The sequence below is a fragment of the Callithrix jacchus genome, chromosome 7, assembly GCF_049354715.1.
Source record: "Callithrix jacchus isolate 240 chromosome 7, calJac240_pri, whole genome shotgun sequence".
In the NCBI taxonomy this organism is placed as follows: domain Eukaryota; kingdom Metazoa; phylum Chordata; class Mammalia; order Primates; family Cebidae; genus Callithrix; species Callithrix jacchus.
In genome coordinates, this window is record NC_133508.1 from 132,791,892 (window position 1) to 132,818,472 (window position 26,581).

Genomic DNA, 26,581 nt, shown 5'->3' on the forward strand with positions numbered 1-26,581 from the left:
GCCCCTCCCCGGCCCCGGCTCCGGCCCCGGCTCGCGGGCGCTGCGTCTCCTCGTACGCGGGACGGCGGCGGCTCCCAGTCACCGCCCCCGCCGGCGAGCGCGCGATGCCCTGCTCCGGGGCCGAGTACCTGGTAAGCGCCCGCAGCCTCGGCCCTCGGGGGAAGAGTCCCGGGAAAGGGTCGGGTCCCCCTCCTGCACGCACCTGCCCCTCTGGGACTCTTCCGCCTTTCCCGCGTCTCTAGAATCCCGCCCCCGCCTAGTACTCTGGGGCCATCTGGCGGGGAGGACCCTGGACCCTGCTCCGGTGCCCGAGCGGAGGCCGGGAAGACCCGGGCCGCGAGGCACGAACTTGGGGCCACCCTCAGGTGCACCTCCAGGTGAGCACTTGGCGGCTGGGGGCTTAACATCCGCCCCGCACACAGCAGGTGTTTCACGTGAAAGAGCTTCAGGTGGTCACGGGGAAGAAAAAAAACAAAAAAACAACAAAAACCTAATTTTAAAAATAGAGAAAGATTGGTTACTTTGAGCACTCTTCGAGTAGATTTGGGTTCAGTTTCCAGGTTGAGTCCACTTGTTTATCTTTTTTCGCAACTGTCCCTTTTTCTGGAAGGTTTCTGCAGAAGGAGCCCGTAGGGAGTGGCGACCCCAGATTTACAGGAAACGCACAGATACGGCATGGTTGTTCCTGTTCTTTCTCTTTTGGACTGGTTCGGTAAGTGTGGGTGCTTGGCAAGGAAGGAGGCCAGTGTGTGTGTGCGTGTCTGGAAATAACTCTGTCCCAAATGTAAATCGTAGTTGCTGCAGTGAGAGACTGCTGCCATTAACCCACAACAAACACCAGTTAGTAGTCGGGAGAATTCTTATCCTAGACTTGCTAGAAAAACTGTCTTTTTGCTCCAGGCCATGTTCTAAGAGGTGACTCCATTAGGAAATGGGAATTAACAGTTTACAATGCGATCCTTATTTAGTAAGGCCAATGTGTCTCCTCTTGCTATACGAATTTACTAAGCCGTTCTTTTACCACCTGCCACACTCCCAAATCAAATATTCCTCAAGCTGTTGGTGCACCTTTAACAAAGGAAAAGCCAGGGTAAGCCTAGAAATAAATTGCATTTCCTTTAGCTGAACATCACACACACACACACACACACACACACACACACACACGATATGTTGTGTTTAGTAGCCAATACTGTTAGCCATAGCTAATAAGGAATTTTTCCTACACTAGTTTCCAGGTATGTATGATTGCTGGCAAACCCCATCACACTGTGCGGTTTTAATCCTGAGAGAGTCTGTTGGAAGTCGAATCTTGCTGCTTGTATACTTATTTTAGAGTTGTAGGTAACAGCAGAAAAAGTCTCACCTGACATTTTCAAAGGCCAGTTTCATGAAATCATCCATGCCAGGCTGAGGCGTGCTGTTTGCTGCATGGTAAATGATTAATTTATAGAGCAGGATAATAACTATCAGATCGTAATTACCTTTGTTGCAAAGAATTCCATGTGAATAGACCATAAAATACCATGTTTGTTCCTCTTTCCAAGTAAGAAAGGCATTTGTTGACTTGTGACCCATTTCACATAGACAGACTTGGTTCCAGGCACAGTGGAAGGTTAGGCCTGAAACACTTCATCAGACGAGCTTTGTTGCTTACCTTGGAACTCTCCGCTAAGAACAGAGAGACAGTGCACCTAGGATACCTTCTGCTTAACTTCACAGATGGCTGGTGTTTTTCTCTAAGACTGCTGTTGTATAAACGTAGGGAGCAGCTGGCCTGCCTTGTGCCCGGCAGCTTTGACCTCAAGCTGTTACTGTGATTTAATGATCTGCCTTAGCCCCTCCACAGCTTCAACCTAGGACCTCACTACCAAACTCTCAGCCCCACAACTGAGAATCCTGGGAAAAGGCTTTGTAGATTACCTATCACAGCCAAATAAGTCTGAAGATTTTAATATGTCCAAGTTCTCACTATAGCATTCTGTTTTAAGAATCAGAATCCTTTCTTAGCTCACTGGCTTTTTTTTTCCCCCCATTTAAGATGCATATTTTTATTGAAGTTTTAAAAAAATTTGTAACCAGACAGAAAGGATAAAGTAGACAAGAATGTTAGACAACAGTTTTTAGTCACAGGTATTTAAAACAAAGCAAGGAGTGTTTTGTTTTATTTTGTTTCTTTTTCTGCCTCTGTTGTTCAGCTTTCAGGTCTTGTGGCAGATGTCCTGACTGGTGATGTGCTGAAAAGGATTACTATTGATGGTGCTGCCCTGAGTTAGGGCTAGACAAAGGCTTGGGGGAAGGAGCTGAAATTATAAGCAGGGATGGTCCTGCAGATGCAGCACTAGCCTGTGTTTATATTTGCATTAAACATAAGGAACAAAGTCTCAAAGATTCCATGTGTCTCTCGAGATTCCATTTTCCTGATTTTGCAGACACGGTTGATGGTGACCACCTTCGTGGCTCCACCAGAGCAGTGTACATACCTCCTACATCACCTCTCATATGGAATCGCAATTGCATGTTTGAAATTAGGACAATAAAGGTTTATGGTAGTAGTTTTTTGGAAGTCTGAGGCAGGAAGATCCCTTGTTGCCAGGAGTTCAAGACCAGCCTGGGCAATCAATTGAGACCCTATCTCTACAGAACATAAAAATAATTAATAATAATAATAATAATAAAGTTGTATTCGCAGGGACTCAGGAATACTCAAATCCTACTCCCATCTCTCCCCACCCAGAAAAACTTTCCATTCTTCACCACAGGCTTTCCAAGGGAAAGAACAATAATAAATGGAAAACATCACTTTGTTGTTAGATCACTAGTGAGCTAGGCAAAAGCACATGACCCCTCTCCTCCCCCTAAATTCAAACACAGTCAAGACCTTACTACATTCCAACTCAAAGGACAGGGGACAAGCATGTCAAGGCACGTGGGCACACAGAGTCACACCTACATCCACAGCCTTAGGTAAAGGGTGAGTGACAGAGTCTGTGACCTACTCATTCTAGAATCTGACCAGTTAGACTTAGGAGGATCTTGGAGAGTGGGGAAGGACAGGGAGCCTCCTTCCCCAGGAGGTCTGCAGCCAGAAAGTCCTGCTTGTCTTCTAGGCTGGGTTCCTTGAGGGCAAGGAGTAGGTTCTGGTCATTCTGTGTCTCCCAGTAACAACATCTCAGGCACACACTGGGCACTTGAAGAATGTTTGTTATTTAATTTCTAAGTTAATAATGAGTGTAAAATATCTGGAAGGTATTTGAATTTAGGACAATGTACGATGGTAGCATAAGGTGTCAATGCTGAATATTAATGAATGGTGTATTATATTCTCTCTCCTGCAATGAACTTGTCAATATGGAGTATTAAATGGCTTCCTATATATTGTATACAATACTGGGAAACTTATTAAGTTTGTATTATGGGAAGATACATATTCAGTCTTGGTGGTGAGCCTGTCAGTATGTATTAAGGGCACAGTTGTTTGGGCTGAAATTTCAAATACTCCACATTCACTATGAAAATGGATAAAAATGATGATAGCTCTCAAGATGTTCTTGTCCAATAGAATTCCTATGGTTCTTTATTTTGTGTCTTAAGCAGTTATTCCAAAGCACTATTTGCAGACTTGTGAACAGTATTTCAGTACCTATCAACTGTATTGCTTCTGCAGAATCCCCTAAAAGTAAGAAAAGAAAAACAAAAAGTAGTAGTAAACAAAAAACAAACAAACAAAAAACACCTCAGAGAAAGAATTAGCCTAGCCCTGAAGCACTTAAATAAAGTAAGAACCTCAAGGGGGAAAAAAAATTGAGTCCTCCCACTGAAGTTAGACCAAAAAGAAAAATGACAGACTCTTAAGGAAAAAGTACAGAGGTCTTAAAACGGAGAGGAATCTGTTTCAGTGGATTAGAATCCTCTCTCCCTAAACTTACAAGTATCAGAAGAGCAGGATGCTGATAGATTGGAGTTGTGGACGCTGCTGCTGCGGCAGTGAAGGGCTGTTGTGCTGGAGAGCTTCAGGTCTCAGCAGGCTCCATTTCACATCAGCATGTGCAGGGGGGTGGGGCACTGTGCACAGGGCCCTTCGGTCAGGCTCTCATACGCCCTGCAATCTGCCAGGTGTTTATCATGGGCTACTCAGTGGTGGCTGGAGCTGCAGGAAGACTCCTCTTCGGCTATGACAGCTTTGGCAACGTGTGTGGCAAGAAGAACTCCCCCGTGGAAGGGGCTCCTCTTTCAGGGCAGGACATGACCCTAAAAAAGTAAGTATCTAAGTAAGTCCCCAGTCTGTAGAGGAGCTGCGCCTCAAAACTTTGTGAAATTCACCATTTAAAGCCTGAAAATTTTTCCCATTCAAAACCCTGTCAGCCTATTTCATAAAACGGGAGGCTGTGTGTATAGTAGGAGTAACAGTACAAGTTGTAGAATCAGCAGTCCTAAGTTCAAATGCGGCCCATGCTGCTTTTCCACTGTGTGATCTTGGGCAGAGTACTTAACTTCTCAAAGCCTAGTTTTCATCTCTCTCAACTAGTTATAATACCTACTTCACAGGGTTAAGGATCCATGAGACACTGCATAAGCTAAGGTGTAACAAACATTAATTGCTGCTATTCTCATCATGTATTATAATCATGTTACCAATCGTATATTTGAACCCTACATCATCCACGTGTTGTTTCTATGTGGAAATGCCTGAACCCACAGAACGCTGGGGACCTGTGTCCCACCCCTGCCCCAGGCTACACTCTCAGCTGTAGCACTGTGGTGCCTTCTTTCCCCTACTTCCCCACCCCAGCTCTCACTGGGAAACAGAAAGGGGAGCAAAGGGATGGGAATCCCGTGGAGGGGAGAAAAATCCCTGACTATGAGCTTCTAAGATGGAGAGTGCCTTGTAAGAATTTTTAAGATTTTAGCTCTTGCTTCATATACCAGAACAAAAAAAGGGGGGGGGGGCGATTTTTAGGACTCAAGAATAAAAGTAGCTCCTAGGAGAGAAAAACTAAGGATCTAAACAAATCTTGGATGTAAATTTGGGGTCACCAAATACAAATCCTAGACTCAGGTTCTTATCCTCCTGAGTGTTGCTCCCAAGGGGACTCTTGCCATTTCTGGGCATGGATTGTTTAGGTGGCATTTTCTCCTGCACTTGTAGAGCCACTTACAAAGAAGACAGAAAGGGGGAGGGCGACTTAGATGCCCATGTGCTCCCATTTCACGTTGTGTTCATAATGCAGTGTCAAGAAACAGTCATTCCTGATTGAAGTGAGTATGCATTCACTATTCTCAAAAGCCAAAAGGTAGAAGCAACTCAAGTGAGTATGCATTCACTATTCTCAAAAGCCAAAAGGTAGAAGCAACTCAAGTGAGTATGCATTCACTATTCTCAAAAGCCAAAAGGTAGAAGCAACTCAAGTGTCCATCAGTGGTTGAATGGATGATGAAAATGTGATTTGTACATTACAATGAAATATTGAAAAGGAAGGAAATTCGGACACATACTATAACATGGATGAACCTTGAGGTTATCATACCAAGTAAAAAAACCAGTCACAAAAACACAAACATTGCATGATTCCACTTATATCAGATATGTAAAGTAGTCAAATTCCTAGAAAGGGAACGTGACATGGAGATTGCCAAGGGCTGGAGGAAAGGCAGGTGGGAACTTCTTGTTTAACAGGTACAGATTTCAGTTTTGGAAAATGAGTTCTGTGAATGGATGGTGATGATAGCCCAACAATGTGAATGTATTCATGTCACTGGACACTTGGAAAGGTTCAGATGGTGGCCACGCGTGGTGGCTCATGCCTGTAATGCCAACACTTTGGGAGGCCGAGGCCAGCAGATCATGAGGTCAAGAGATCGAGACCATCCTGGCCAACATGGTAAAACCCTGTTTCTACTAAAAATACAAAAATTAGCTGGGCCTGGTGGTGTGCGCCTGTAGTCCCAGCTACTCGGGAGGCTGAGGCAGGAGAATTGCTTGAACCTGGGCGACGGAGGTTGCTGTGAGCAGAGATTGCACCACTGCTTTCCAGCCTGGTGCCTGGCAACAGAGCGAAACTCTGTCTCAAAAAAAAGAAAGGTTCAGATGGTAAATTTTATGTATATTTTAACACACTTTTTAAACTTTTTCAAAAATACATAGATCATACACACAGGAAATCTGTTTCTCATCTCCTCTTGCACCACCTTTCTTCCATGCCCAATAGGAGGAGAAAACACCTTCTGGGACGCCTTCTCAAGGTCTCTCCCATAGAGGGCAGCCTATGGGGTCTTCCTCTGCCATTCCTGAGTTCTCAGAGCCTGGATAAGTGCCTGGCAGGAATCCGGAAGCTGTGGCTGCTAGTGCATAACCTGCTGATGGCGACTCCACTTTCGTTCTTGTGCCCCCTCTATCCTGTCCCTGGGGAGCTGTGGGAGGGCTCTTCTGAGCCTCCTGGCTCTCAACCTGGGAGAAAAGGGGAAAGACAAGCCTTTAGTTCCCAGCCTCGGCCCCCTCCTTTCCACTTCTCACTTCCCTGTGTTCAGTTATTTTCTGAAGTATATTTGAACAGTCTTGGGTACAAATGTGTTCTCCATGGAGTCCATTGAATAGTGTGTGCATTGGCCTGATCTACCAATTCACAGGCAGTTTAATTAATGGCTTCTCTTCCTCAGATTTTCTCAGGTAACTCCCTAGTGTTATCCCCTAGAAAACACTAAATCTGGAGAAATAAAGCTTTGTTACCATTTGTGGACAGTTTCCAAGCTGCACAGCCTCATGGATGACCACCAGTAAGCATGATAAATGTTCAGTTATGCTGACACATTTAATTATGAAAGTGTGCCTGGGAGACCCCTGCATTTGATAGCATGTGGATATTTTTAAGGCCCACAATTAAGCCCAGTAAGAGGCAATGCTCTAACACATTCTTCTGTTTCATCTGTCTCCTAGACACGTGTTCTTTATGAATTCCTGCAACCTGGAAGTCAAAGGTGTGCGGCTTGACCGCACAGCCCTCTGCGTATCCCACTGCCCTGAAGAGCAGCTTGACTCCCTGGAAGAGGTCCAGCTCTTTGCAAACACCAGTGGTAGGCACTGAGACCTGGTTCAGTCTTTTCCCCTTGGTGGAGTAAGCTGTGGGGACCCAGATGAGATCATTTATCCTGACCCTGCTTTCTCTGGAAAGCTGGAAGATTTACTTCCTTGTGAGTGCTTCCTCTTGTGTGGAAAAGGCCGTAAGCATTTTCTCTTGCGCTGTTCAGGTTATTTTGGTTCTATCCAGATTTATCTGACTGTTTCACACATGCTCCCTGCCACTTCAGGGGAATGGTCATCCATAGAGAGAGAGAGGAGACAGCCCACATTTGGGACCCAATGGCAGGGTCAGGAGGAAGTCAGGGAGCTCCAGGCACGTGGGCACATCTAGTCCTAGAGATGTATGTGCAGGCTGTGGGCTGAATTGCTGACAAGTAGGTCCTTTCGTGAGATTATCAAGGCCAATAGATCCTTCCACTAAGCAGTCGGGTATCATAAGTTGTACCAAAAGCATTTGTATAACTAAAGTACCTTGTGCTGGGTCCACTGTTCAGAATTTTATCTGCCTAAGAAATGGTTTGCCAGATTTTCAAAAATTATTTGCAAAGCTAGGTTTAAACTATCAACGTTCTACATCATTTTCAAATATGCTTCAGAGTATTTTAGGACCAATCATATACTTTTAGTTTTGAATTTGGGATTCTAAAGAGAAAGTAAGGGAGGCCCTCACTAGACCTCAGATTATATGCCTATTCTTTTTTGTGTTTCTGTCACCCATAGACCTAGTAGTTGATTCTTTCTCCTTTCTGGTTTGGTAACATGACTAGTTTCCTTACTGACTCAGCTGGGAAGATGATATAATGTCTGTATGTTCTGCTTCCAGGGTCTTTCCTGTGTGTTTATAGTTTGAATTCCTTCAACTACACCCACAGTCCGAATGCAGACTCACTGTGCCCCAGGCTACCGGTTCCTCCAAGGTAAAAGCTTCCATACTTTTTCCTTAACCCTCAACAAAAGTTACTGGGTATTTGGTGTGCATCTGTTACTCTTCTAGGCATTGTGGGAAGGAGATATCAGAAGAGCCCCTGCCTGCAGGGAGCTTAAAATCTAGAGGAGGCCAGGGATAAAAGCATGGAGGGACTATCTGCAGTACGCCTCTGGACAGTGGATTAGGCTAAATAAGGAGAAAACTCAGCAAACAATAAAAATACACATAATCTTCAAAGAACACTAGAGCTAGCAAGAAGTAACATGAATTATTACTAACAAGGTGATTTTATAAATTAGTGTGTATTTTTTTCTACTCCAACTATTTATTGCAAAGTAACTAATACATTTTGCCTTTTTATGACAATCAGACTTGGTTAGTTTTTATTGCTCTAGGTATCTTCATAAGAAACAGACCAGGTGGGCAAGGCCAGTGATCACCATACCTTTCTTCTCAGTGAAAACAGAAAGCATGGGTTCTTATCAAGAGTACACTTGGTGGGCTCCTTGCAAGGTTTTACTCACTCCTATAAATTAGTGTACTATCTGGCATGTGGTAGGATGATTTAATTAAAACAAAGCATTATGCCAGTCCTCTAGGATGATGTTTATTGAAGTCTGGATTGGGACTTACAGTAAGGAATTTATTACATCCCAACTCCAGTACACACCTACCTTCGTACATACTTACATATATGAAACAAAACTTGAAATCTCACAAAACAAGATTTACCCTTATTACATATGACTCACACTATTAGTTACTATTCTGTTGCCTTTTTAAAAAATTATGTATTTCATAGTCTTCTAACTGGTTGCGAGTTAAGCTAGAAAAATGCTGAACTAGCAGGTGCTCACACAAACACAAAAAGGCCTGAGTAGGTTTTAATCACATCAGAGGCAGAACATAGCCATTTTGTGATATTCTTTTCTGAAATAAATGCTCCATGTTGTAATTGAAGGAGGCGAGAATTATTTGCTTAGGAGAATACTCATTGCATTCTTCTATAATATCTTATTTTTAAAATTCTGCTAATTGTAAGGTATCATAAACACATCTCAATGAAATATACTGAACCCAGTTTAAAAAAAAACTAGAATGTTTTAGTAGTAGATGGCAGGAAAATTATCTAGCACTTGGAGAAAGAGGTTTTTGTTTTTTTTTTTTAAGAACACAATTTGTAACTCTATCTACAGACAGAATTGAAAGAGAGTGGAATTTTTAAGGTTGTGATTAACCGGAGTTGGATAAACTCTCCTCTTACTATAAAATGGGATGGCAACTGTAATTCCACAGGAAGCTTATATCTTGATGCTTATGATGATAATAGCAAACATTTATTGAGTTTTTGATACTTTTCTAAGCCCTTAACATGGATTAACTTAATTTGGGCCTCAGAAAATGTCTACGTTGTAGGTATTATTTTCATCCCTATCTTACAGCTGAGAAAACTGATGCAGAGAGAGGTTTAAGGTCACACACCCAGCAAATGGAAAAGCTGGCATTCAAACCCAAGCAGCGTCTATGTTTGAGTAAAGACTTGGTGTCATTTTGCCTGCTGAGTGGCCTTCCTAGACTCACATAGAGCTGGCAGAAAAAGTCCCATGCCATGTGTAGTAATAGCACCATGTCTATGCTGGTCCTCTAGTCCTTTTCACCCTAAATGCAAATGTTTCCAATATTGACTTTTCAAGTAAAGACAAAACCCTTGACTGAGTGACCTTTCTTGGACACAGAGAGAGAAACAGCCTCAAGGGCTCCATTCCCTTTTCCTGCACAAGCAAGTGTTTGTGTAAGGTGATCATATTTATCATGGAAGAGCAGTGCCAGGATAGAAAAGCTGGAAAACCTGAGAAGGGTGGCTATAGGGCCAAAGAACATTTTCTAAATACCTCTTTTTGACTGAACTGATTGTTTCTTCCTCCCCTGTCGATCATGTGAGGTATAACATATCCTTTTAGAGTAATGGCTGAATATCAAGAAGTTTGTAGATATAGGTATGAGCTTTTAAGAGTAGTAAAAAAGCACTGCAGAAGGTAACAAGCAAATAGATCTTTTTGCACTTTGGTGTTCAACATGGTAATGTATTTTGAGTCCCCCATGTATTCAGAATCTAAAAGGCGTAGATATCTTTCCTCTAGTAAATTCTAGTTCTTCCCTCCCACATAGATGCCAGTACATGTCACTGTGTGGTTTGCTCAGCCAAATTCCATATACAGGATGATGTAAATATACAGGCAGCTCTCCCAATGATTTCCTGTAAGTTTGAGTGGCTTTGCTAATGGGAAGAAGAAAAGCAGAAGTGGTGAAGAAACCTCAGGCCATGGTCTAAAAATGCATCCCTACAGGCCAGGCCCAGTGCCTCACGCCTATAATTCCAGCACTTTGGGAGGCTGAGGTGGGCAGATCACCTAAGGTTAGGAGTTTGAGAACAGCCCGGCCAATAAAACCCCATCTTATTAAAAATACAAAAATTAGCTGGGCGTGGTGACGGGTGCCTGTAATCTCAGCTACTTGGGAGGCTGAGGCAGGAGAATCGCTTGAACCTAGGAGGTGGAGGTTGTAGTGAGCCAAGACTGCGCCATTGCTCTCCAGCATGGGCAACAAGAGCGAAACTCTGTCTTAAAAAAAAAAAAAAAAGATGCATCCCTACCCCAGCTAATGAAATATTCTATATTGTGAAAGGAGTGGTAGTTGATGGACGTATATATTTAACAAAGTCTCTAATTTTATGTTTAAGATCAGTGCATGTCATTGTATATAAATTTTCCCTCAGTAAAAAAGTGGAATTCCTTACATTCTGAAGCATATTAAGAAAAAAAAAAAGCAAATAATAGAGCAGTGTGCAGTGTACTGTCTTTTGCATAAAAAGTGGAAAATATAAATATTGTAAGTATATATAAATATATACAAACACACAAATATATACATATAGGTATATATTTGCTTGTATAACCATTACATCAAGCATTACTTACAGGACACAGTCAGAAAACAATTTTTGTCTTTCTCTGTCTCTTTAAATTTATTCAGTGGGACTAGTTTTCTTTGCCTCTGAATAAAAACACAGGCAGTTCCCAGGGTTTCTCTAGTAACTTTTAGGTAATACGTAGAGTCACCTTAAGTTGTAAGAGACACTTTCAAGTCAATAATTAAAATGTTCAGCCCAGACCAGGCACAGTGGCTTATACCTGCAATCTCAACATTTTGGGAGGCCAGGGCTGGAGGATCACCTGAGGCCAGGAGTTCAAGACCAGCTGGACAACATAATGAGATCATGTCTCTATAAAAAATTTAAAAATTAGACTATAGTCCTAGCTGAAGCTGAGGTGGGAAGATCTCTTGAGCCCAGGAGTTTGGGGTTGTAGTGAGCTGTGGTCATCCACTGCACTCCAGTTTTGGTGACACAGCAAGACCCTGTCTCAAAAATTTTTTAAAAAAGTAAAAAATATTCAGCCCAATATGATAAACTTCTCACTTGATTAAAGGTTTAAAATTCTGCCCCTTGTACTCTTTGCTGAGGAGCAAGTGGGAAAGGCCACAGTCCTGGAAGGAGGCTGAAGTCAGCTGCTCCTCTCCTCTTCTGTTTATTTTTCCTCTCCCAGCTTGCTAAAACAGGGTTTGTCTAAGGGGCTTGTGCAGCAAAAGTGAAGAGAAGGAAAAGGTAACAGGAATACATTCACTTGTCTGATACTAGCACCAGCGTTCTCTGGGCTTGGGAGACGTCCCGGCCAGCTCTTTCTCTCACGGGCATGTTTTGGGTTCTTCGGGGCTCTTTCAGCTGCAGCACCTTCCACATAGTCTAATGTATCTGTGCTCTGGCTGGTCATGTGAGAAGTCTTCCTCAGTCCTGAGGCATTTATTAGCCAACTCAAAGAGCAGCCACCTCCAGCTCCTTCTGCCAAGGTCCCCACAGCCTTTTACATGGCTATCTTAGACACAGTCATTGGCAGCCTGTGCACATGTGACCCACAGCTGGACCTCGGGTAGCCCTCACCCTTTGCCCTGACAAATGCCCTGGAGTCTCTTAACTCCCCAACTGTAGCTCTCTGCTCTGCTGTTAAAGCCGCTCACTCTCCAGATTTCTTGGGGTGGCTCAGACCTTAAGCCAGGTGATTCCCTAAGCTATGTTTTCCATGAAACCCTTCTCATCTGACTTGAGAATGGTACCCCTCACCCTCTTCTCTTTGGGAATGAAGATGGAGTCACATGACAAGTCTAGTTAAAAAAAAAATTCAGCTCTTCAAAGTTGCTCTTCCAAAGACTCTCTGCGCTTGTCATCACCTGTGCAGAGTGGATTTTACTATATGCAAATTAAAATTAAAATCAAGATGTTAGGAGATCATAGGATAAAGTGTAGCGGGTGACAAATTAAATTACAAATAAGGAGCTGATGTGAGTAACTTTGGAAAACAGCTTCGTGACTAGATACTGTAAGCTAAAGAGAAAAGGAACTGCACATAGACGCTGTACTCCAGATAGTCCATTTGTTTACCGCATAGGTACTGGTTAACAATTGGTTTTTTTCTTTTTTTTTTTTTGTTTGTTTCATTTTTTTAAACATTCCCTAAGCAATACAGTAGAATGGTTAGCAATTCTGAAACTACATACTAGGATTGATTATAAGGCCTAGAATCAGTAATACCTAACCATACCCAGTACCCAGATCATGGTGTCTAATTATTGGTCTTCAAGGGTTCTTTGGAGAAATGGCAGGTTGGAGGACTCGAATAAGGAGAATAACAGCTATGCCTGGTATCATCATCCTGTAGCATCGGAAAGTAAGGAAGCACTCAAGAAAGAAAAAAGAATGAGTCATGTTAAAAGGACACAGATGCCTCATAGTGGCCAAAACTGGAATAGACTGAGTAACACAATTACAGATTATAACCTAAAGAAAAGAATAAACATCCATGGGGCCATACTGACATAAATAAATAATTGAATAAATAAACAAATGGGGGAAAGCGATAATTTTTTTTTTTGAAACAGAGTCTCTCTGTCATCCAGGCTGGAGTGCAGTGGCACAATATCAGCTCACTGCAACCTCTGCCTCCCAGGTTCAAGCAATTCTCCTGCCTCAGCCTCTCGAGTAACTGGGATTACAGGTGCCTGCCACCACACATGGCTAAGTTTTGTATTTCTGGCAGAGACAGGGTTTCACCATGTTGGTCAGGCTGATCTCGAACTCCTGAGCTCAAGTGATCTACCTGCCTTGGCCTCCCAAAGTGCTGGAATTATAGGCATGAGCCACTGTACCCAGTGAAAGGGATAAATCTTAACAGAAGAATCCCAAATAATATATGTAGATACTTCTTCCTCTGGGAGGTGGAATTCCCCTCTCTTTGAGAGTGGGCTAGGCTTAGTGACTCATTTCCAAAGAATAGAGAGAGAAAAGAGAAAAATAACAATTTTACCTGGAGAAACTCGGCAGGTACCACCTTAGCCAGGTGATCAAGGTTAACTTCACCAGTGTTGCCATGTTCCCTGGTATGCTTCTATGAGAAAGGCACCTCACCTCTGTGGCAGTCTCCCAAAAACCTGTTAACCATAGTCTAATCAGGAGAAAACATGAGAAATTCTACAAATTAAGGGACATTTTACAAAATACATTCAGAAATGTCAACCTCACGAGAAACAAGGAAAAACTAAGAAACTTGTCACAGGCCAGGCACAGTGGCTCACACCTGTAATTCCAACACTTTGGGAGGCAGAGGTAGGAGGATGGATTGAGCTCAGGAGAGTTCAGGCCAGTTCGGGCAATACAGCGAAAAAATACGAAGTGTCCCGACCAAAGAGAAGACATGCCGATTAAATGCCATGTGCTATCCTGAATTCGATCCTGGAATAGAAAAAGGATGTTACGGTGAAATCAAAATAAAGGCTGTAGTTTAGTGCCAATGTTAAATCTCAGTTTTCACAAACATACTGTGGTTATGTAAGATGTTCACATTAGGGGAAGGTGAGTGAAGGATACACAGGAACTCTCTACGTCATGACCATTTTTTTGTAACTCTAATATTATTCAGAAATTAAAAGTTTATTTTTTTAAATCCTCTTCTTATCAACTTCCAACTCTTTCATGCTCTCAGTATGGGTGTGGGTTTAAGAATAATCTAACCTCTTTTCTCCCACTTTTTTGGCAAGCCCTGAATGGTGGGGTCTGGCATCTCATCTTGGAGTATAGTTTTTATTATCTTTGAGCTCAGCTGCAAGTTTCATTTAAATTTCCTATGATATTTACATATGCTCTAAAAAAAAAAAGCCTCTAGAATGGTTTGCAAGAAACCAAAAACAATGGGTGCCTGTGAGGAAATGTACTACAGCAGCTCAGGGACAAGGAAAGGCAATTTCTTGCTATTTGGTCTCTTGTACCTTTTGGAATTTAAGCCACGTAAATATATTACCCCTTCAAAAATATAATTTAAAAAAACACCCTTCATATTACTCTTCACTTAAATCACTATCCAGTGACTCAGGAACTATTTCTGTAATATTGAGACTTCTGGAGTAAGATTCTTCCATATGTTCTATGTTGTGCTTCATAAGAAGTTTGGGGTGCCGGGTGCAGTGGCTCATACCTGTAATCCTAGCACTTTGGGAGGTGGGCAAATCACAAGGTCAGAAATTTGAGACCAGCCTGGCCAACATAGTGAAACCCCATCTTTTCTAAAAATACAAAAAATTAGCTAGGCGTGGTGGCAGGTGCCTGAAATCCCAGCTACTCGGGAGGCTGAGGCGGGAGAATTGCTTGACCCCAGTAGGCAGAGGTTGCAGCAGTCCAGGTGACAGTGTGAGACTCCAACTCAGAAAAAAGAAAAAAAAAGTTTGGGAAGTCATTTCTTTTCCTCAGGGCAATGAAATCTTGTTTTGTTTTTTTGTTTGGTTTTTTTTTTTTTTTTTTTTTTTTTGAGACGGAGTTTCTCTATTGTTACCCAGACTGGAGTGCAATGGCAAGATCTCGGCTCACCACAACCTCCACCTCCTGGGTTCAAGCAATTCTCCTGCCTCAGCCTCCCGAGTAGCTGGGACTACAGGCACGCGCCACCACGCCCAGCTAATTTTTGTATTTTTAGTAGAGACGGGGTTTCACCTTGTTGACCAGGATGGTCTTGATCTCTTGACCTCATGATCCACCCGCCTCGGCCTCCCAAAGTGCTGGGATTATAGGCGTGAGCCACCGTGCCTGGCTGAAATCTTGTTTAAATGTGGGTTCTCATTTGTTTCATTCTCATACATTGCACAGAATGATTGGTGACTGGGTTTTGAACAACTTTTTAGACAATTTGACACTTTTTTGGTTGGGATTATTTCCATCATTTGGGGTTCATGGAAAAGAAGAAGAACAGGACCCTGTGAATGTATCAGTGGCTTCATGAAGTTTCATTAGAATGCATATTCCTAGGCGTTTTTACATTTCAGGAAGGACCTTATAAAAGGTCAACTTTCTCATCTACCCACAGCAGTTGACTGCAACATCAATCATACATTTGGTATTTATTTATTTATTAAGCATCCACTGTTCATAGCAAGGCTCTCAAGCCTCATATGCCTTCCTAAACAGGACAGAATTAAGCTAATAGTGTCATTAACACAGCTTCTGTCTGATCCAGTTCACATCCCTAATAGTTCCTTACAGAAATAAAATTCTTTTGTTGGAATTGGTAGTTTGTGTCTAAGAAGGGCTAAGACAGGAGAGTAAAAAAAATGTGGTTCCCACCGGGCATGGTGACTCACACCTGTAATCCTGATACTTTGGGACATGAAGGTGAGCGGATCACTTGAGCTTACGTTGCCCAGCCTGATCAACATGGCAAAACTCTGCCTCTACAAAAAATGCAAAAATTAGCTGGGCCTCTTGGCACTTGCCTGTGGTTTCAGCTACTCAGAAGGCTGAGGTAGAAGAATAGCTTGAGCCCTGGAGGCAGAGGTTATAGTGACCCATGATCAAGCCACTGTACTCCAAGTTGGGCAACAGAGCCAGACCCTGTCTCAAAAAAAAAAGATTCCTCATAAAGAAAATGTAGGCTGGGCGCAGTGGCTCAAGCCTGTAATCTCATCACTTTGGGAGGCCGAGGCGGGTGGATCATGAGGTCAAGAGATCGAGACCATCCTGGTCACCATAGTGAAACCCTGTCTCTACTGAAAATACAAAAAATTAGCTGGGCATGGTGGCGCGTGCCTGTAATCCCAGCTACTCGGGAGGCTGAGGCAGGAGAATTGCCTGAACCCAGGAGGCGGAGGTTGCGGTGAGCCGAGATCATGCCATTGCACTCCAGCCTGGGTAACAAGAACGAAACTCCGTCTCAAAAAAAAAAAAAAAAGAAAGAAAAGAAAATGTAGTATAGTATATGTACGCATACCACAGAGTAGTATTCAGCCTTTAAAAAAAAAAAAGAGAGAGAGATCCTGCTATTTGCAACAACATGGTTAAACCAGAGGATATTATGTTAAGTGAAATAAACTAGGAGCACAAGGGCAAATCTCATGCATGATTCCACTTGTATGTGGAATCTAAAAAAGTCAAATTCATGGAAACAGAATAGAATGGTAGTTATCAGGGGTGAGGGCAGGGGAAATGATACAAGTGTCTGTTACACAGGATGAATAAATTCTAGCTATATAAAGTAGATCATTATTATCTCAGGAACCACCATCATATGTGCAGTCCACATGTACCTAAAAAATAATACTGTGCTGTATATTTGATATTTGCTACAACAGTAGGTATCCAGTGTTCTCAAAATATAACCATGGGAATTGATGGATACGTGTATTAGCTTAACTGTTGATCATTTCATGAAGTTCATATATATCAAAACATCACATTGTACACCTTAAATATAGCCATTTTTATTTTTTAAAATATTGCTCCCCAAGTTTAGGTTTTTGGTTTCTATGGGTCCCCATAATCAACTTCCTATTCAGAACATCAACTAATCAGTGTAGCAGAGCATACCTGCCTGGCTTTCTAAGGTGTGCTCTGCAAATGGGATGCTGGGCCCACCTCTATTACTGCAGTTCTCAAGCTTTCTTGCTTCTTGAGAATGTTAAATAAACATCTCTTAAACCTAAATAGTAAATTAACATTTTTGCCATCTATTTTTTTTTATTTTTAGCAAGTCATTTCCCTTGTTTAACCGATGCATCCCTCAAACGCCTGAGTGCTACTCCCTGTTTGCATCTGTTTTGATAAATGATGTTGACACCCTCCACCGAATTCTAAGTGGAATCATGTCTGGAAGAGACACAGTCCTTGGCCTGTGTGTCCTCGCATTAGGTAATTCTCAGTTAAGTTAATCTTAGTAATTGTTTATGGTATGCCAAAGTTCCTAGCACTTATATACATTGTACAATGAAAATTAGCCTCTTGACTTAAATATAAAACTTGTACTTTCTTTATAGAGGCAAGAAGAATAAGGAACAGCTGGCCCTCTAGCGGAAAGCCTCAGTGGGTGGTGTTGCCTTGATATACTGACCAAGTCCTAGTGTCTGCTCCTCACTAGGGATGAGCGTATAAAGCAGATCGCCAATTTGTGGATGGGCCACGAAAAATACAACTGTCAGGGCAACCAGAAACCATGTCTTCTGGCCACACATGCCTCCACCTGTAGGTGAGCCAGAACAGAAGGCTGCTGAGTGAGCAGGGCGAGGACATGTGTGCATCCATGTTAAATGGAGTCAGACTGCAGGGGTCTGCTGTATCCCACTCCTCTAAGGGACATACCTGCTTTGGGTTGTAGACCGGTCAAGGCCTTGAGCCTTCTCTGGGCATTTCTGGAAGCAGCTACCCACTCTTGACCTTTTGACTTCCCATTTTCTATGTTTCAGTTGGCTGAAATCAAGAACCAACTTTCTCTTTGAACAGGTTAATACACTCTGCTCCTTTAGACAGTGGTAAGAACCTCTTGTCGCCCTTCTTTCCAGTGCCAGCCCCCTAACCTCTTGGTTGAGAGAAACTCTTTGGTCAGGCATTAACATTTCCAACAGTTAACAAATTGAGTTTCCACAATTTCATTACTAAAAGCTTCCTAATTCCTGAATGCTTGGGGATACTTAACTAGTCACCATTATGACTTCCAAACTTCTTATTTAGGCTGCAGATGACTTCAAATGACTCAGACAGGATTCTTTGACTCCCAAATACTGACTTGGTTACAATATATAACAAAAAACCCTCAAGTTACTCCTGATACCATATATGATGATCTAATGTCCCTGCAAGGACATTGTCATGTACTTATTAGATTCATAATGGCATTAACAGCTGTCGTTTACTGAGCACTTACCACGTGCTCCTGCTCAGCATCGTACTTATTCTTCACTCATTAAAACCTCATCAGAATCCCAGTACCACTCGTAGGAGGGGAAACTAAGGCTCAGAGATGTTCAGGACTTGGCCAGTGTTGCACACCTAGTAGAAGAGGTGGCAGAGCTACAACTCAAACCCAGATCTGTGTAACTCCAAAACCCACCTTACTAACCATAACTCCAGGATATCCAGATGGTCCTGATTTCCTATATCGAAAAAATACACACAGCTTACTTCATGGTTAGGATCTTAAATTCTTCATTTTAAAGGCATTATTAATCTTTCATATTTAATAAGAGCATCTTATAACATGTAAAGTTAGAAGTTCACATAAGCCCAGTATGAAGTCAAAAGAGTCAAGTGTGATAAGAATTTTAAATGGTTCATTTGGACTTGTACGAAAAAAGATTTGAGCGTTTGAGAATAATACGGCTAAAATTTTTTTTTCTTTTTCTTTTTCTTTTTTTTTTTTACTTTTATCAAGACCGAGTCTTACTCTGTCACCCAGGCTGGAGTGCAGTGGCACAATCTTGGCTCACTGCCAACCTCTGCCACTTGGGTTCAAGTGATTCTCTGCCTCCACCTCCTGAGTAGCTGGAATTACAGGTGCCTGCTACCATGCCTGGCTAATTTTTTTGTATTTTTAGTAGAGATGGGGTTTTGCCACATTGGCCAGGCTGTTCTGGAACTCCTGACCTCAGGTGATCTGCCCACCTTGGCTTCCCAAACTGCTGGGATTACAGGTGTGAGCCATCATGCAGCCAAAAACAAAATTTCTTTTTTAAAAAGAATACTAGCATTTCCAGAGACTGGCTTATGGCATGACTGAATGGTACGTCAGAGACTGCTCCATGTATACCTTGTTGTTTTTATTTGGTGTTTAGTAGATATCCCAAGATATTTAGAGATTGAATAAAATCCTAGCCATCACTGTTCTGGAGGGTTTTCTACCATCATCGCCTCTACCCTTTGTTGCTATTGAGGTTTGTGTGTTTTGCTTAATTTTTCAGCCTTGTCTTTGGCCATGATGTTTACCTTCAGATTCGCCACCACCCTTCTGGTTCACATTTTCATTTCGTTGATTATTTTGGGATTGTTGTGTAAGTATTTCTCTACTTGACTGATTTCTTTTCAATTTAATAAAAAGACTTTCCATTAAGAATAGAACTTAAAAGTTGGCATTTTTAAGCTACCTGGAATCTTAAAGAGTATCTAGCCTGTCACTTTACAAATGAGGAAAGTCAGGCCCAGGGAGGATGGCAGGATGGCAGGGGGTTGCTATGTCTTACAGACAGTGCAAAGTTAACGACCAATCTTGTTTGCCCTCCCTCCCTCCCTCCCTCCCTTCCTTCCTTCCTTCCCTTTTTTTTTTTTTTTTTTTTTTGGAAGCAGGCTCTCACTTTGTTGCCCAGACTGGAGTGTGGTGGTGCAAACACGGCTCACTGCAGCCTCAACCTCCTGGGCTCAACCGATCCTCCTGTCTCAGCTGCCAAGTAGCTGGGACTACAGGCACATGCCACTACCCCCAGCTAATTTTTGTGTTTTTTATAGAGACGGGGTTTTACCATGTTGCCCAGGCTGGTCTCCTGAGCTCAAGCAATTCACCCACCTTGGCCTCCCAAAGTGCTGGGATTACAGGCATGAGTCACCATGTCCAGCCAAATGGAGACCCTGTACTGTGCCCATATTTCCCTTCTGGTTGCTGGATTGTGAATCTCACCAGCAGTTGTTGGGAGAGAGGTTCGAGGGACAAGGGCACACAGGAGGCTCAAGGCAGCAGCCATTTACATATTGGTATGGGGTACAGTCATGTGTCACTTAACGACGGGGAGGAATGCGTTCTGAGAAAGATGTTTCTCAACGATTTCCTCACTGTGTGAATGTCATAGAGCGTACTCACACAAACCTAGACGGTTGAGCCTGCTGCACACCCAGGCTACATGGTGTAATCCATGACTCCTAGGCTACACACCTGTGCAGCATGCTACTGTACAGAATACTGTTGGCAGCTGTAACAGAATGGTCAGTATTTGTATATATAAAAACAGAAAAGTACAGTATTATTATCTCATGAAACACCATCATATATGCAGTCTGCTGTTGATCAAAATGTCATCATGTAGCAGATGAGTATATTTTGATTTTTAAAAGCTGATGTGATTGTAATGTTTCATGCCCCTGAGTCATCAGCTCTGCCCTCAGCAACTTAGAGCCCTGTAGCCTGGGTTGGAGGACAGGTACAGTGACTGCTGAGGGATGTTTTTCCCGGTCCACTCCAGCCTTCCTGTAGTTACTGTGGATATGGCATAAGGTGGTATTTTATACCTAAAAGTGGAGTACTTGCAACGTTAGGGCATCTTCAAAGTGAGCCTCGGACTTCCGTGATTCCCACAGGCCATGTAAATTCACCCGCTTTTGTGGGTGAGCAGCCAACATCCAGGCTCCTACAGAAGTTATCACCAGCAGAGCTTGCCTCACGCATTTAGACGTTGGGCTCTAGCATTGCCCCCCTCACCATCCTGTCCATGGGGTTTTCCTCCTGCTCATGTCCAGATTCAACCTGTGGGCTAGGCACCTGTGTTCTGGGGTCACGTCCCTGGGTCTCCCAAAGCAAGCATCACCCCAGGACTGGTGGGTCCTCTGTGAGTTGCCCTGGCTCTGCCCAGCTTCTCCAGAGGGCAGCAGCTGCCTGTAGGACCTGGGGATTTGGGACCCACTGCCAGAACAGTGCCACGTGGCCAGTGGGCAGTGGCTGGACTTCCCTGTGTGATTCCGTGTGCTGGGGAATGGTTATCTCATGGCGGGTGCCCTGAGCTCTGCTACTGTTCTCTTTCCTAGTTGTCTGCGGTGTCTTATGGTGGCTGTATTATGACTATACCAATGACCTCAGCATAGAATTGGACACAGAAAGGGAAAATATGAAGTGTGTGCTGGGGTTTGCTATTGTATCTACAGGCATCACGGTAAGAAATACTCTTCTAGCTGTAGGTCAGGTAGCCAGCCAGAACTCTGAAATCCAAATCATTGAATTCCAGCCAAAAACAACTAGAATTTGTTTATCTTTTGATTCAGAATGCTCCTTCTTTGGATTTGAGATACCCATATTGGAATAAATCAAAACCCTCCAAAAATGAGAAAAGGTTTTAGTTCTTCCCAAGTCATTCCTGCCACCTCCCAGAGATTGCTGTTATACTTGCTGTGTGCTGTTCTCAGTCCCAAGGGGCTACAAGGTGGGCATGGTGGGTGGGTGGCAGCAGATGGTTCCCATTCCCTGTTTATAAGGAGTGGCTCCCCTTTGCCAGCGTGTGCTCAGCTCTCAGGGGTGTCAGCTCCCACTGCCCTCTGGCACGCAGAGCCCTTTGTTTCCAGACTTGCTGGCCACTGGGTTATTTTGGTTTTCAGAGAACCTGCTCTTCCTCAGTGAACTTTCTAGTTGAAAACAGGCCAACTTAGAATAATGAGGCAGCAGATATTAGTTACTGGGGGAGGGTGGTTGGCAACCAAATGTCATTCAGGGCTCTCTCCAGGGACTTGCAGATTCTCACACAAACGCAATTCTCTCATAGGAAATCTTTCTATTCCCATGTTTGGTTGTTTTTCACATTTTCTCCTTTCTGTGGTGAGGTTTTAGGTTTGTGATCTTCACATAAATTGTGCCAGGGAGCAAGGGTACAATAAAGTAAAGCACCTGTTTGTTCTTGCCTCAGGCAGGAACCAGGCCGGACACTCAGCAGAGTCTGCAAAGGAGGCTGGAGATGAAAGGGCTCCCCCATGCCCCAGGCTGGGCATAGGGGAAGAAGAGCAGGGCTGGGAGCTGGGGAGGGCCCAGTTCCTCCATCTACCCTCCACAGGGCTCCCTTTGTGTTTGCACACCGCACCATTTATGCCACCCAGATCCCAGGATCAGGGCAAGGTTAGGGAGAGGGGAGGCCGTGGGAGCAGAGAGACTATTTTCACTTGTGTTCGTGAGTTCTGCACAGGGGCTACTCCAGAAGGCAGACTTGAGTCCCAGTTCACCTCCCATTGATTTGTCATGAGTTCTTACCAATTCCCAGTTGCTGGACAAACTAGTTTGATTCATTTTAGTTTGAACTCACGGGTGTTCCTCCTCAGCCTCTACAATGAAGAGTCTCCTCTGGGTATCTCGAGGGGCCTCTCCCGACACCCTTCCCAGGCATGGTCAGGAGGCTGTGCTCCTAGATCCTGGAGCAGCTTCTGCACAGTTTATCCCACTGTCATCTGACTGTCTTTCCTCCACTTGACTGTTGAGGGCAGGAATGCTTCAGCCCAGCTGGAAGAGAAAGAGCATCTCCGGCCAAGGGCACAGCATGCCTGACATCACATGGGCAGGGGAGTGACTTGCAGGAAGTCCCCTTGATGGAAGCCTGAGATGCAGGTGCAGAGAGGGTCAGGTCAGGAAGCTCCTGATCTACAGTGATGATGGGTTTGATCTTTCTCCAGAGGCAGTAGGGGTGGCGTGGATGGATTTTGAGCTGGGAAACACCATATTTGTCTTTGCGCTTTCCAAAGGTCCCCTTAGCTATGGAGTGGAGGAGGGATTGAGGTGAGGGTGGGGTAGGGCCAGGGTGGTTAAATGCAGAAAGCTAATGAGGTTCTTGGGGTCTAAAAGAAAGAGACTGAGACTTGAGCTGTGGTATCAGCTGTGGAAATAGGAAAGGATGGCAGGAGAGGCATTGAGGAAACTGAACCAGAGGTGATTGGGATTGTACTGGGCACTTTGCCAGTCCTTGGCAATAAGAGATGCCCCTGCCCTCTAGGTGCCTAATCTAATGGGAAATTCAGACAAGGAAACATTTATAGGATATGTTAAATAGTACAATAGGATAAGTGTGGAATAAAATGAGAGCACACAAGAGGGGAACCTAACTCTTGGAGAGTCCAGAAAATTAAGGCCACTGGAGATAAAGAATACAGGGGGCAGTGGAGGTTCTAGTGTGAAGATAATTTGATTCAGGATAAATTGAGATACTCTAGGACATCCATGGCCTTCTCATTAACTGATGTGCTTACTCTTCCAGCACCTAGAGGAAGGTGAGGCTGGAGGTTTTTATTTGGAGTTTGTCAGCATCTAGGAAGGATGCTAAAAGCACAGAGGAATAGGAGATACCCCCAGAAGATCTCAAGAAGCAGCAATTAAAGAAGTAGAAGAGCTAAAAGAAAGATCATGGAAGCCAAGGGAGGAGAAAGTTTCAAGAAAAGAGGAGGGGACAAGGGATCCGATGCCATGATGAAGCCGAGCAAGACCTGGAATGTTTCCATGGCGCTAAACATTCAGGAGGTCACATGAAGTGACTTCAGGGAGAGCCGTTTCAAAAGTGTGGGGTCTGGATGTTTGCGAGTGGTTGAAGAATGAGTTGGGGCATGGAAGTGCAGATGGTGGGTGTAGACAAGCCAAGAAGCTTGGCCATGAAAAGAGTACGAGACGTCAGTGGCTGGATGGGGATGGAGGGGTGCAGAATGGTTTGTTTCATTAATATGAGATTTGTAACTAGTTATATGCAGGGAGAGAACGCCAGAAAAAGGCACAGAAAGTGGCTTTTTGCCTCATATTCCTTTGCCTTTTGCAATATCTTGGGTTCTGTGGGATGTGGAGGGGAGGATGTAAGACAGTTCCTTGACACTAGAAGACTTATTCTGTCTTTTTTCCCAACCAGACTGCAAGGCCCTTTGTGGAGAGACTGTGTCTTGTTCACTATTATAGCTATTAAGATCTATTCCGGCTGGGCACAGTGGCTCATACCTATAATCCTAGCATTTTGGGAGGCCAAGGTGGGCAGATCACAAGGTCAGGAGTTTGAGACCAGCCTGACCAACATGGTGAAACCCCGTCTCTCCTAAAAATACAAAAATTAGCCAGGCATGCTGGTGCTCACCTGTAATCTCAGTGACTCAGGAGGCTGAGGGAGGCAGAGGCTGCAGTGAGCCGAGATCGCACCACTGCATTCCAGCCTGGGTGACACAGCAAGACTCGGTTAAAAAAAAAAAAAAAAATCTGTTCGGGGGCCAGCACTTACTAGATGCCCAATTAGTGTTTGCAAATTCATCTGTTCAATTATAACAAAGTAGTGAGTAAGTAACTATCTTAAAAGAACTGTTTGCTGATGTGTCATAATAATAAGGCTTGCTTTAAGCTCTATCCAGTTCTCCATTATTTAGAAGTAATTTACTCAAACCCCTTTCTCACCAGGCAGTCCTGCTCGTCTTGATTTTTGTTCTCAGAAAGAGAATAAAATTGACAGTTGAGCTTTTCCAAATCACAAATAAAGCCATCAGCAGCACTCCCTTCCTGCTGTTCCAGCCACTGTGGACATTTGCCATCCTCATTTTCTTCTGGGTCCTCTGGGTGGCTGTGCTGCTGAGCCTAGGAACTGCAGGTAAGGGACTCCATCACCTTGGAGTCATACACAGAAGATCATTTTGGAACCATTGGCCTGTTTCTGTAGGCACCAAACCCCTCATTCAGCCAGAGGTGTCTGATAACAGCAGTGATGGTGCTAGAGGCTCTGTCATAGGGGAAAGTGGGAAGTTCTTTTCCCTCTTTTGTATTGGTTTTAAAGAACCTGGTTTGTGTTTCATGAGAAAATAAATGCAGTAAGGACTGAATACTTTAGGAAAAACTCCAATATGAACAAAGGCCAATAGTAAGAATATTACCAGATGTCTCTGAGGTAATTTGCCAACCTCTGTCAAATCAGTAGGTGCTAAAGAAGAGCCCAGGAAAGACTCTAGCTCTATTAAAAATGTGTGAATGCTGGGCACAGTGGCTCATGCCTGTAATCCCAGCACTTTGGGAGGCTGAGGTGGGTGGATCAGGGGGTCAGGAGTTTGAGACCACCCTGGCCAATATGGTGAAACCCCGTTTCTCTACAGAAATTAGCCGTGTATGGTGTTGTGCACCTATAGTCCCAGCTACTCGGGAGGTTGAGGCAGAAGAATAGCTTGAACCCAGGAGGCAAATGTTGCAAGGAGCCGAGATTTTGCCACTGCATTCCAGCCTGGGCAACAGAGTGAGATTCCATCTCAAAAAAAAAAAAGTGTCATGCCCAGCAGAGCCAGTGTACATTTAAAGCAAATGCATAGTTCACATGCCTTGGTCCTGGAAAGACAAGATTCTCTCCTGCATCCTCTTTCTTTCATATATACACACAGTGGTTCTTCAGGGCTATTCCTCAGAATCAACAGTGGTGTTTTATTAAAATACAGTTATCTGGGCTCCAGCCTCAGAGATTCTGATTCACATGGTTTGGGATGGAACCTAGTGTATGTTTTTGCAAAGCTCCGTAACAGGGCAACCATATTCTAAAGCAGCACTATTCAGAGTGCAGTCTGAAACCAGATAAGGAGCTTAGCTAGAATGGACATCACTCCATTGCTTCCTTCGCTGAGAAAGTCTTGCTATGGGAAAAAAAAAAAAGTCAGCTGAGAAACAAGTGCTTGGTGATTCAGTTGATCTACGTTCTGGCACAAGCTTTTCATCTCACTAACAAGGTGAGGTCAGGCAGTTTGTCTATGGACCACACTTGGAGTGGCACTGTCTAGATCTTTTCTAACTCCTCTGTGCAATTTTCTTAAGGCGCAAATTCAGTTCACATGGATGCAAGTACAAAAGAGTATTTACCTCTTGAGACTGTCACCAGACAGATAAGGACCACAGCTGATGTCAGATCAGCAAGGCTAATGCCATTTCTTACTGTTTTCTCAAGGTGATCTTGTCCCTCACTGGCTCCTGTCACATAAGAACAGCTGCTGTGTAACAGATTCTTAGTCAGCGTGGTCCCCTTCCTTCTCTTCTGGAGCTAACTGGGGGCTACAGTGCCAAGACGGTCGGCAGGTTCCCTGGAAGGAGCGGCCCTTGGAGGCCTATGTGTCCACCTTCAGAGGTGCATAGGGCTAGTCTTTTCTGCTGGGGGTTCCCTGGAAGCTCACCGAAGGCCTGCAGTGAACTTCTGATAATTACCCAGGGAGGAACGTTGGTCAAAGGGGTACAGGGCTATAATCAGTCAGAATGAGGTTTGCCTGGGAGTGAAAGAAAACTCAAAGCAGCAGTGGCTAAAGCAGGAAGTAAGGTAATTTCTCTGTCGCACAGATGACATCCACATGGCAAGGATCCATGCCAGCCTGGTTCCCAGAGCTCAAGGACTCAGGCACCCGCTTTCTTCTTCTGCACCCTCTGCCCTTGCTTCCACCTCATAGTGAAAGGCCATTCAGGCTCCTATTGTAATGTCTTATCGTGACCTTGAGG

The 26,581-nt window shown here is 43.8% G+C and overlaps 1 protein-coding gene across 3 annotated transcripts in view; it reads left to right on the forward strand.

Moving 5' to 3' along the window:
- SLC44A3 (solute carrier family 44 member 3) overlaps positions 1-26,581 on the forward strand; it is a 71,890-nt gene continuing 45,309 nt past the window's right edge. The window contains exons 1-9 of one of the 3 annotated variants that reach the window (XM_009001749.4): positions 1-131; positions 611-712; positions 4,117-4,259; positions 6,935-7,071; positions 7,902-7,995; positions 17,126-17,286; positions 19,329-19,418; positions 21,157-21,281; positions 24,527-24,713. In XM_009001749.4, coding sequence (XP_008999997.3) covers positions 105-131; positions 611-712; positions 4,117-4,259; positions 6,935-7,071; positions 7,902-7,995; positions 17,126-17,286; positions 19,329-19,418; positions 21,157-21,281; positions 24,527-24,713 — 1,066 coding nt within the window. In that variant the 5' untranslated portion in view covers positions 1-104. Of the gene's footprint in view, positions 378-610; positions 713-4,116; positions 4,260-6,934; positions 7,072-7,901; positions 7,996-17,125; positions 17,287-19,328; positions 19,419-21,156; positions 21,282-24,526; positions 24,714-26,581 lie in introns of all 3 variants that reach the window. The other 2 variants (XM_009001752.5, XM_009001750.4) reach the window with 2 other exon arrangements.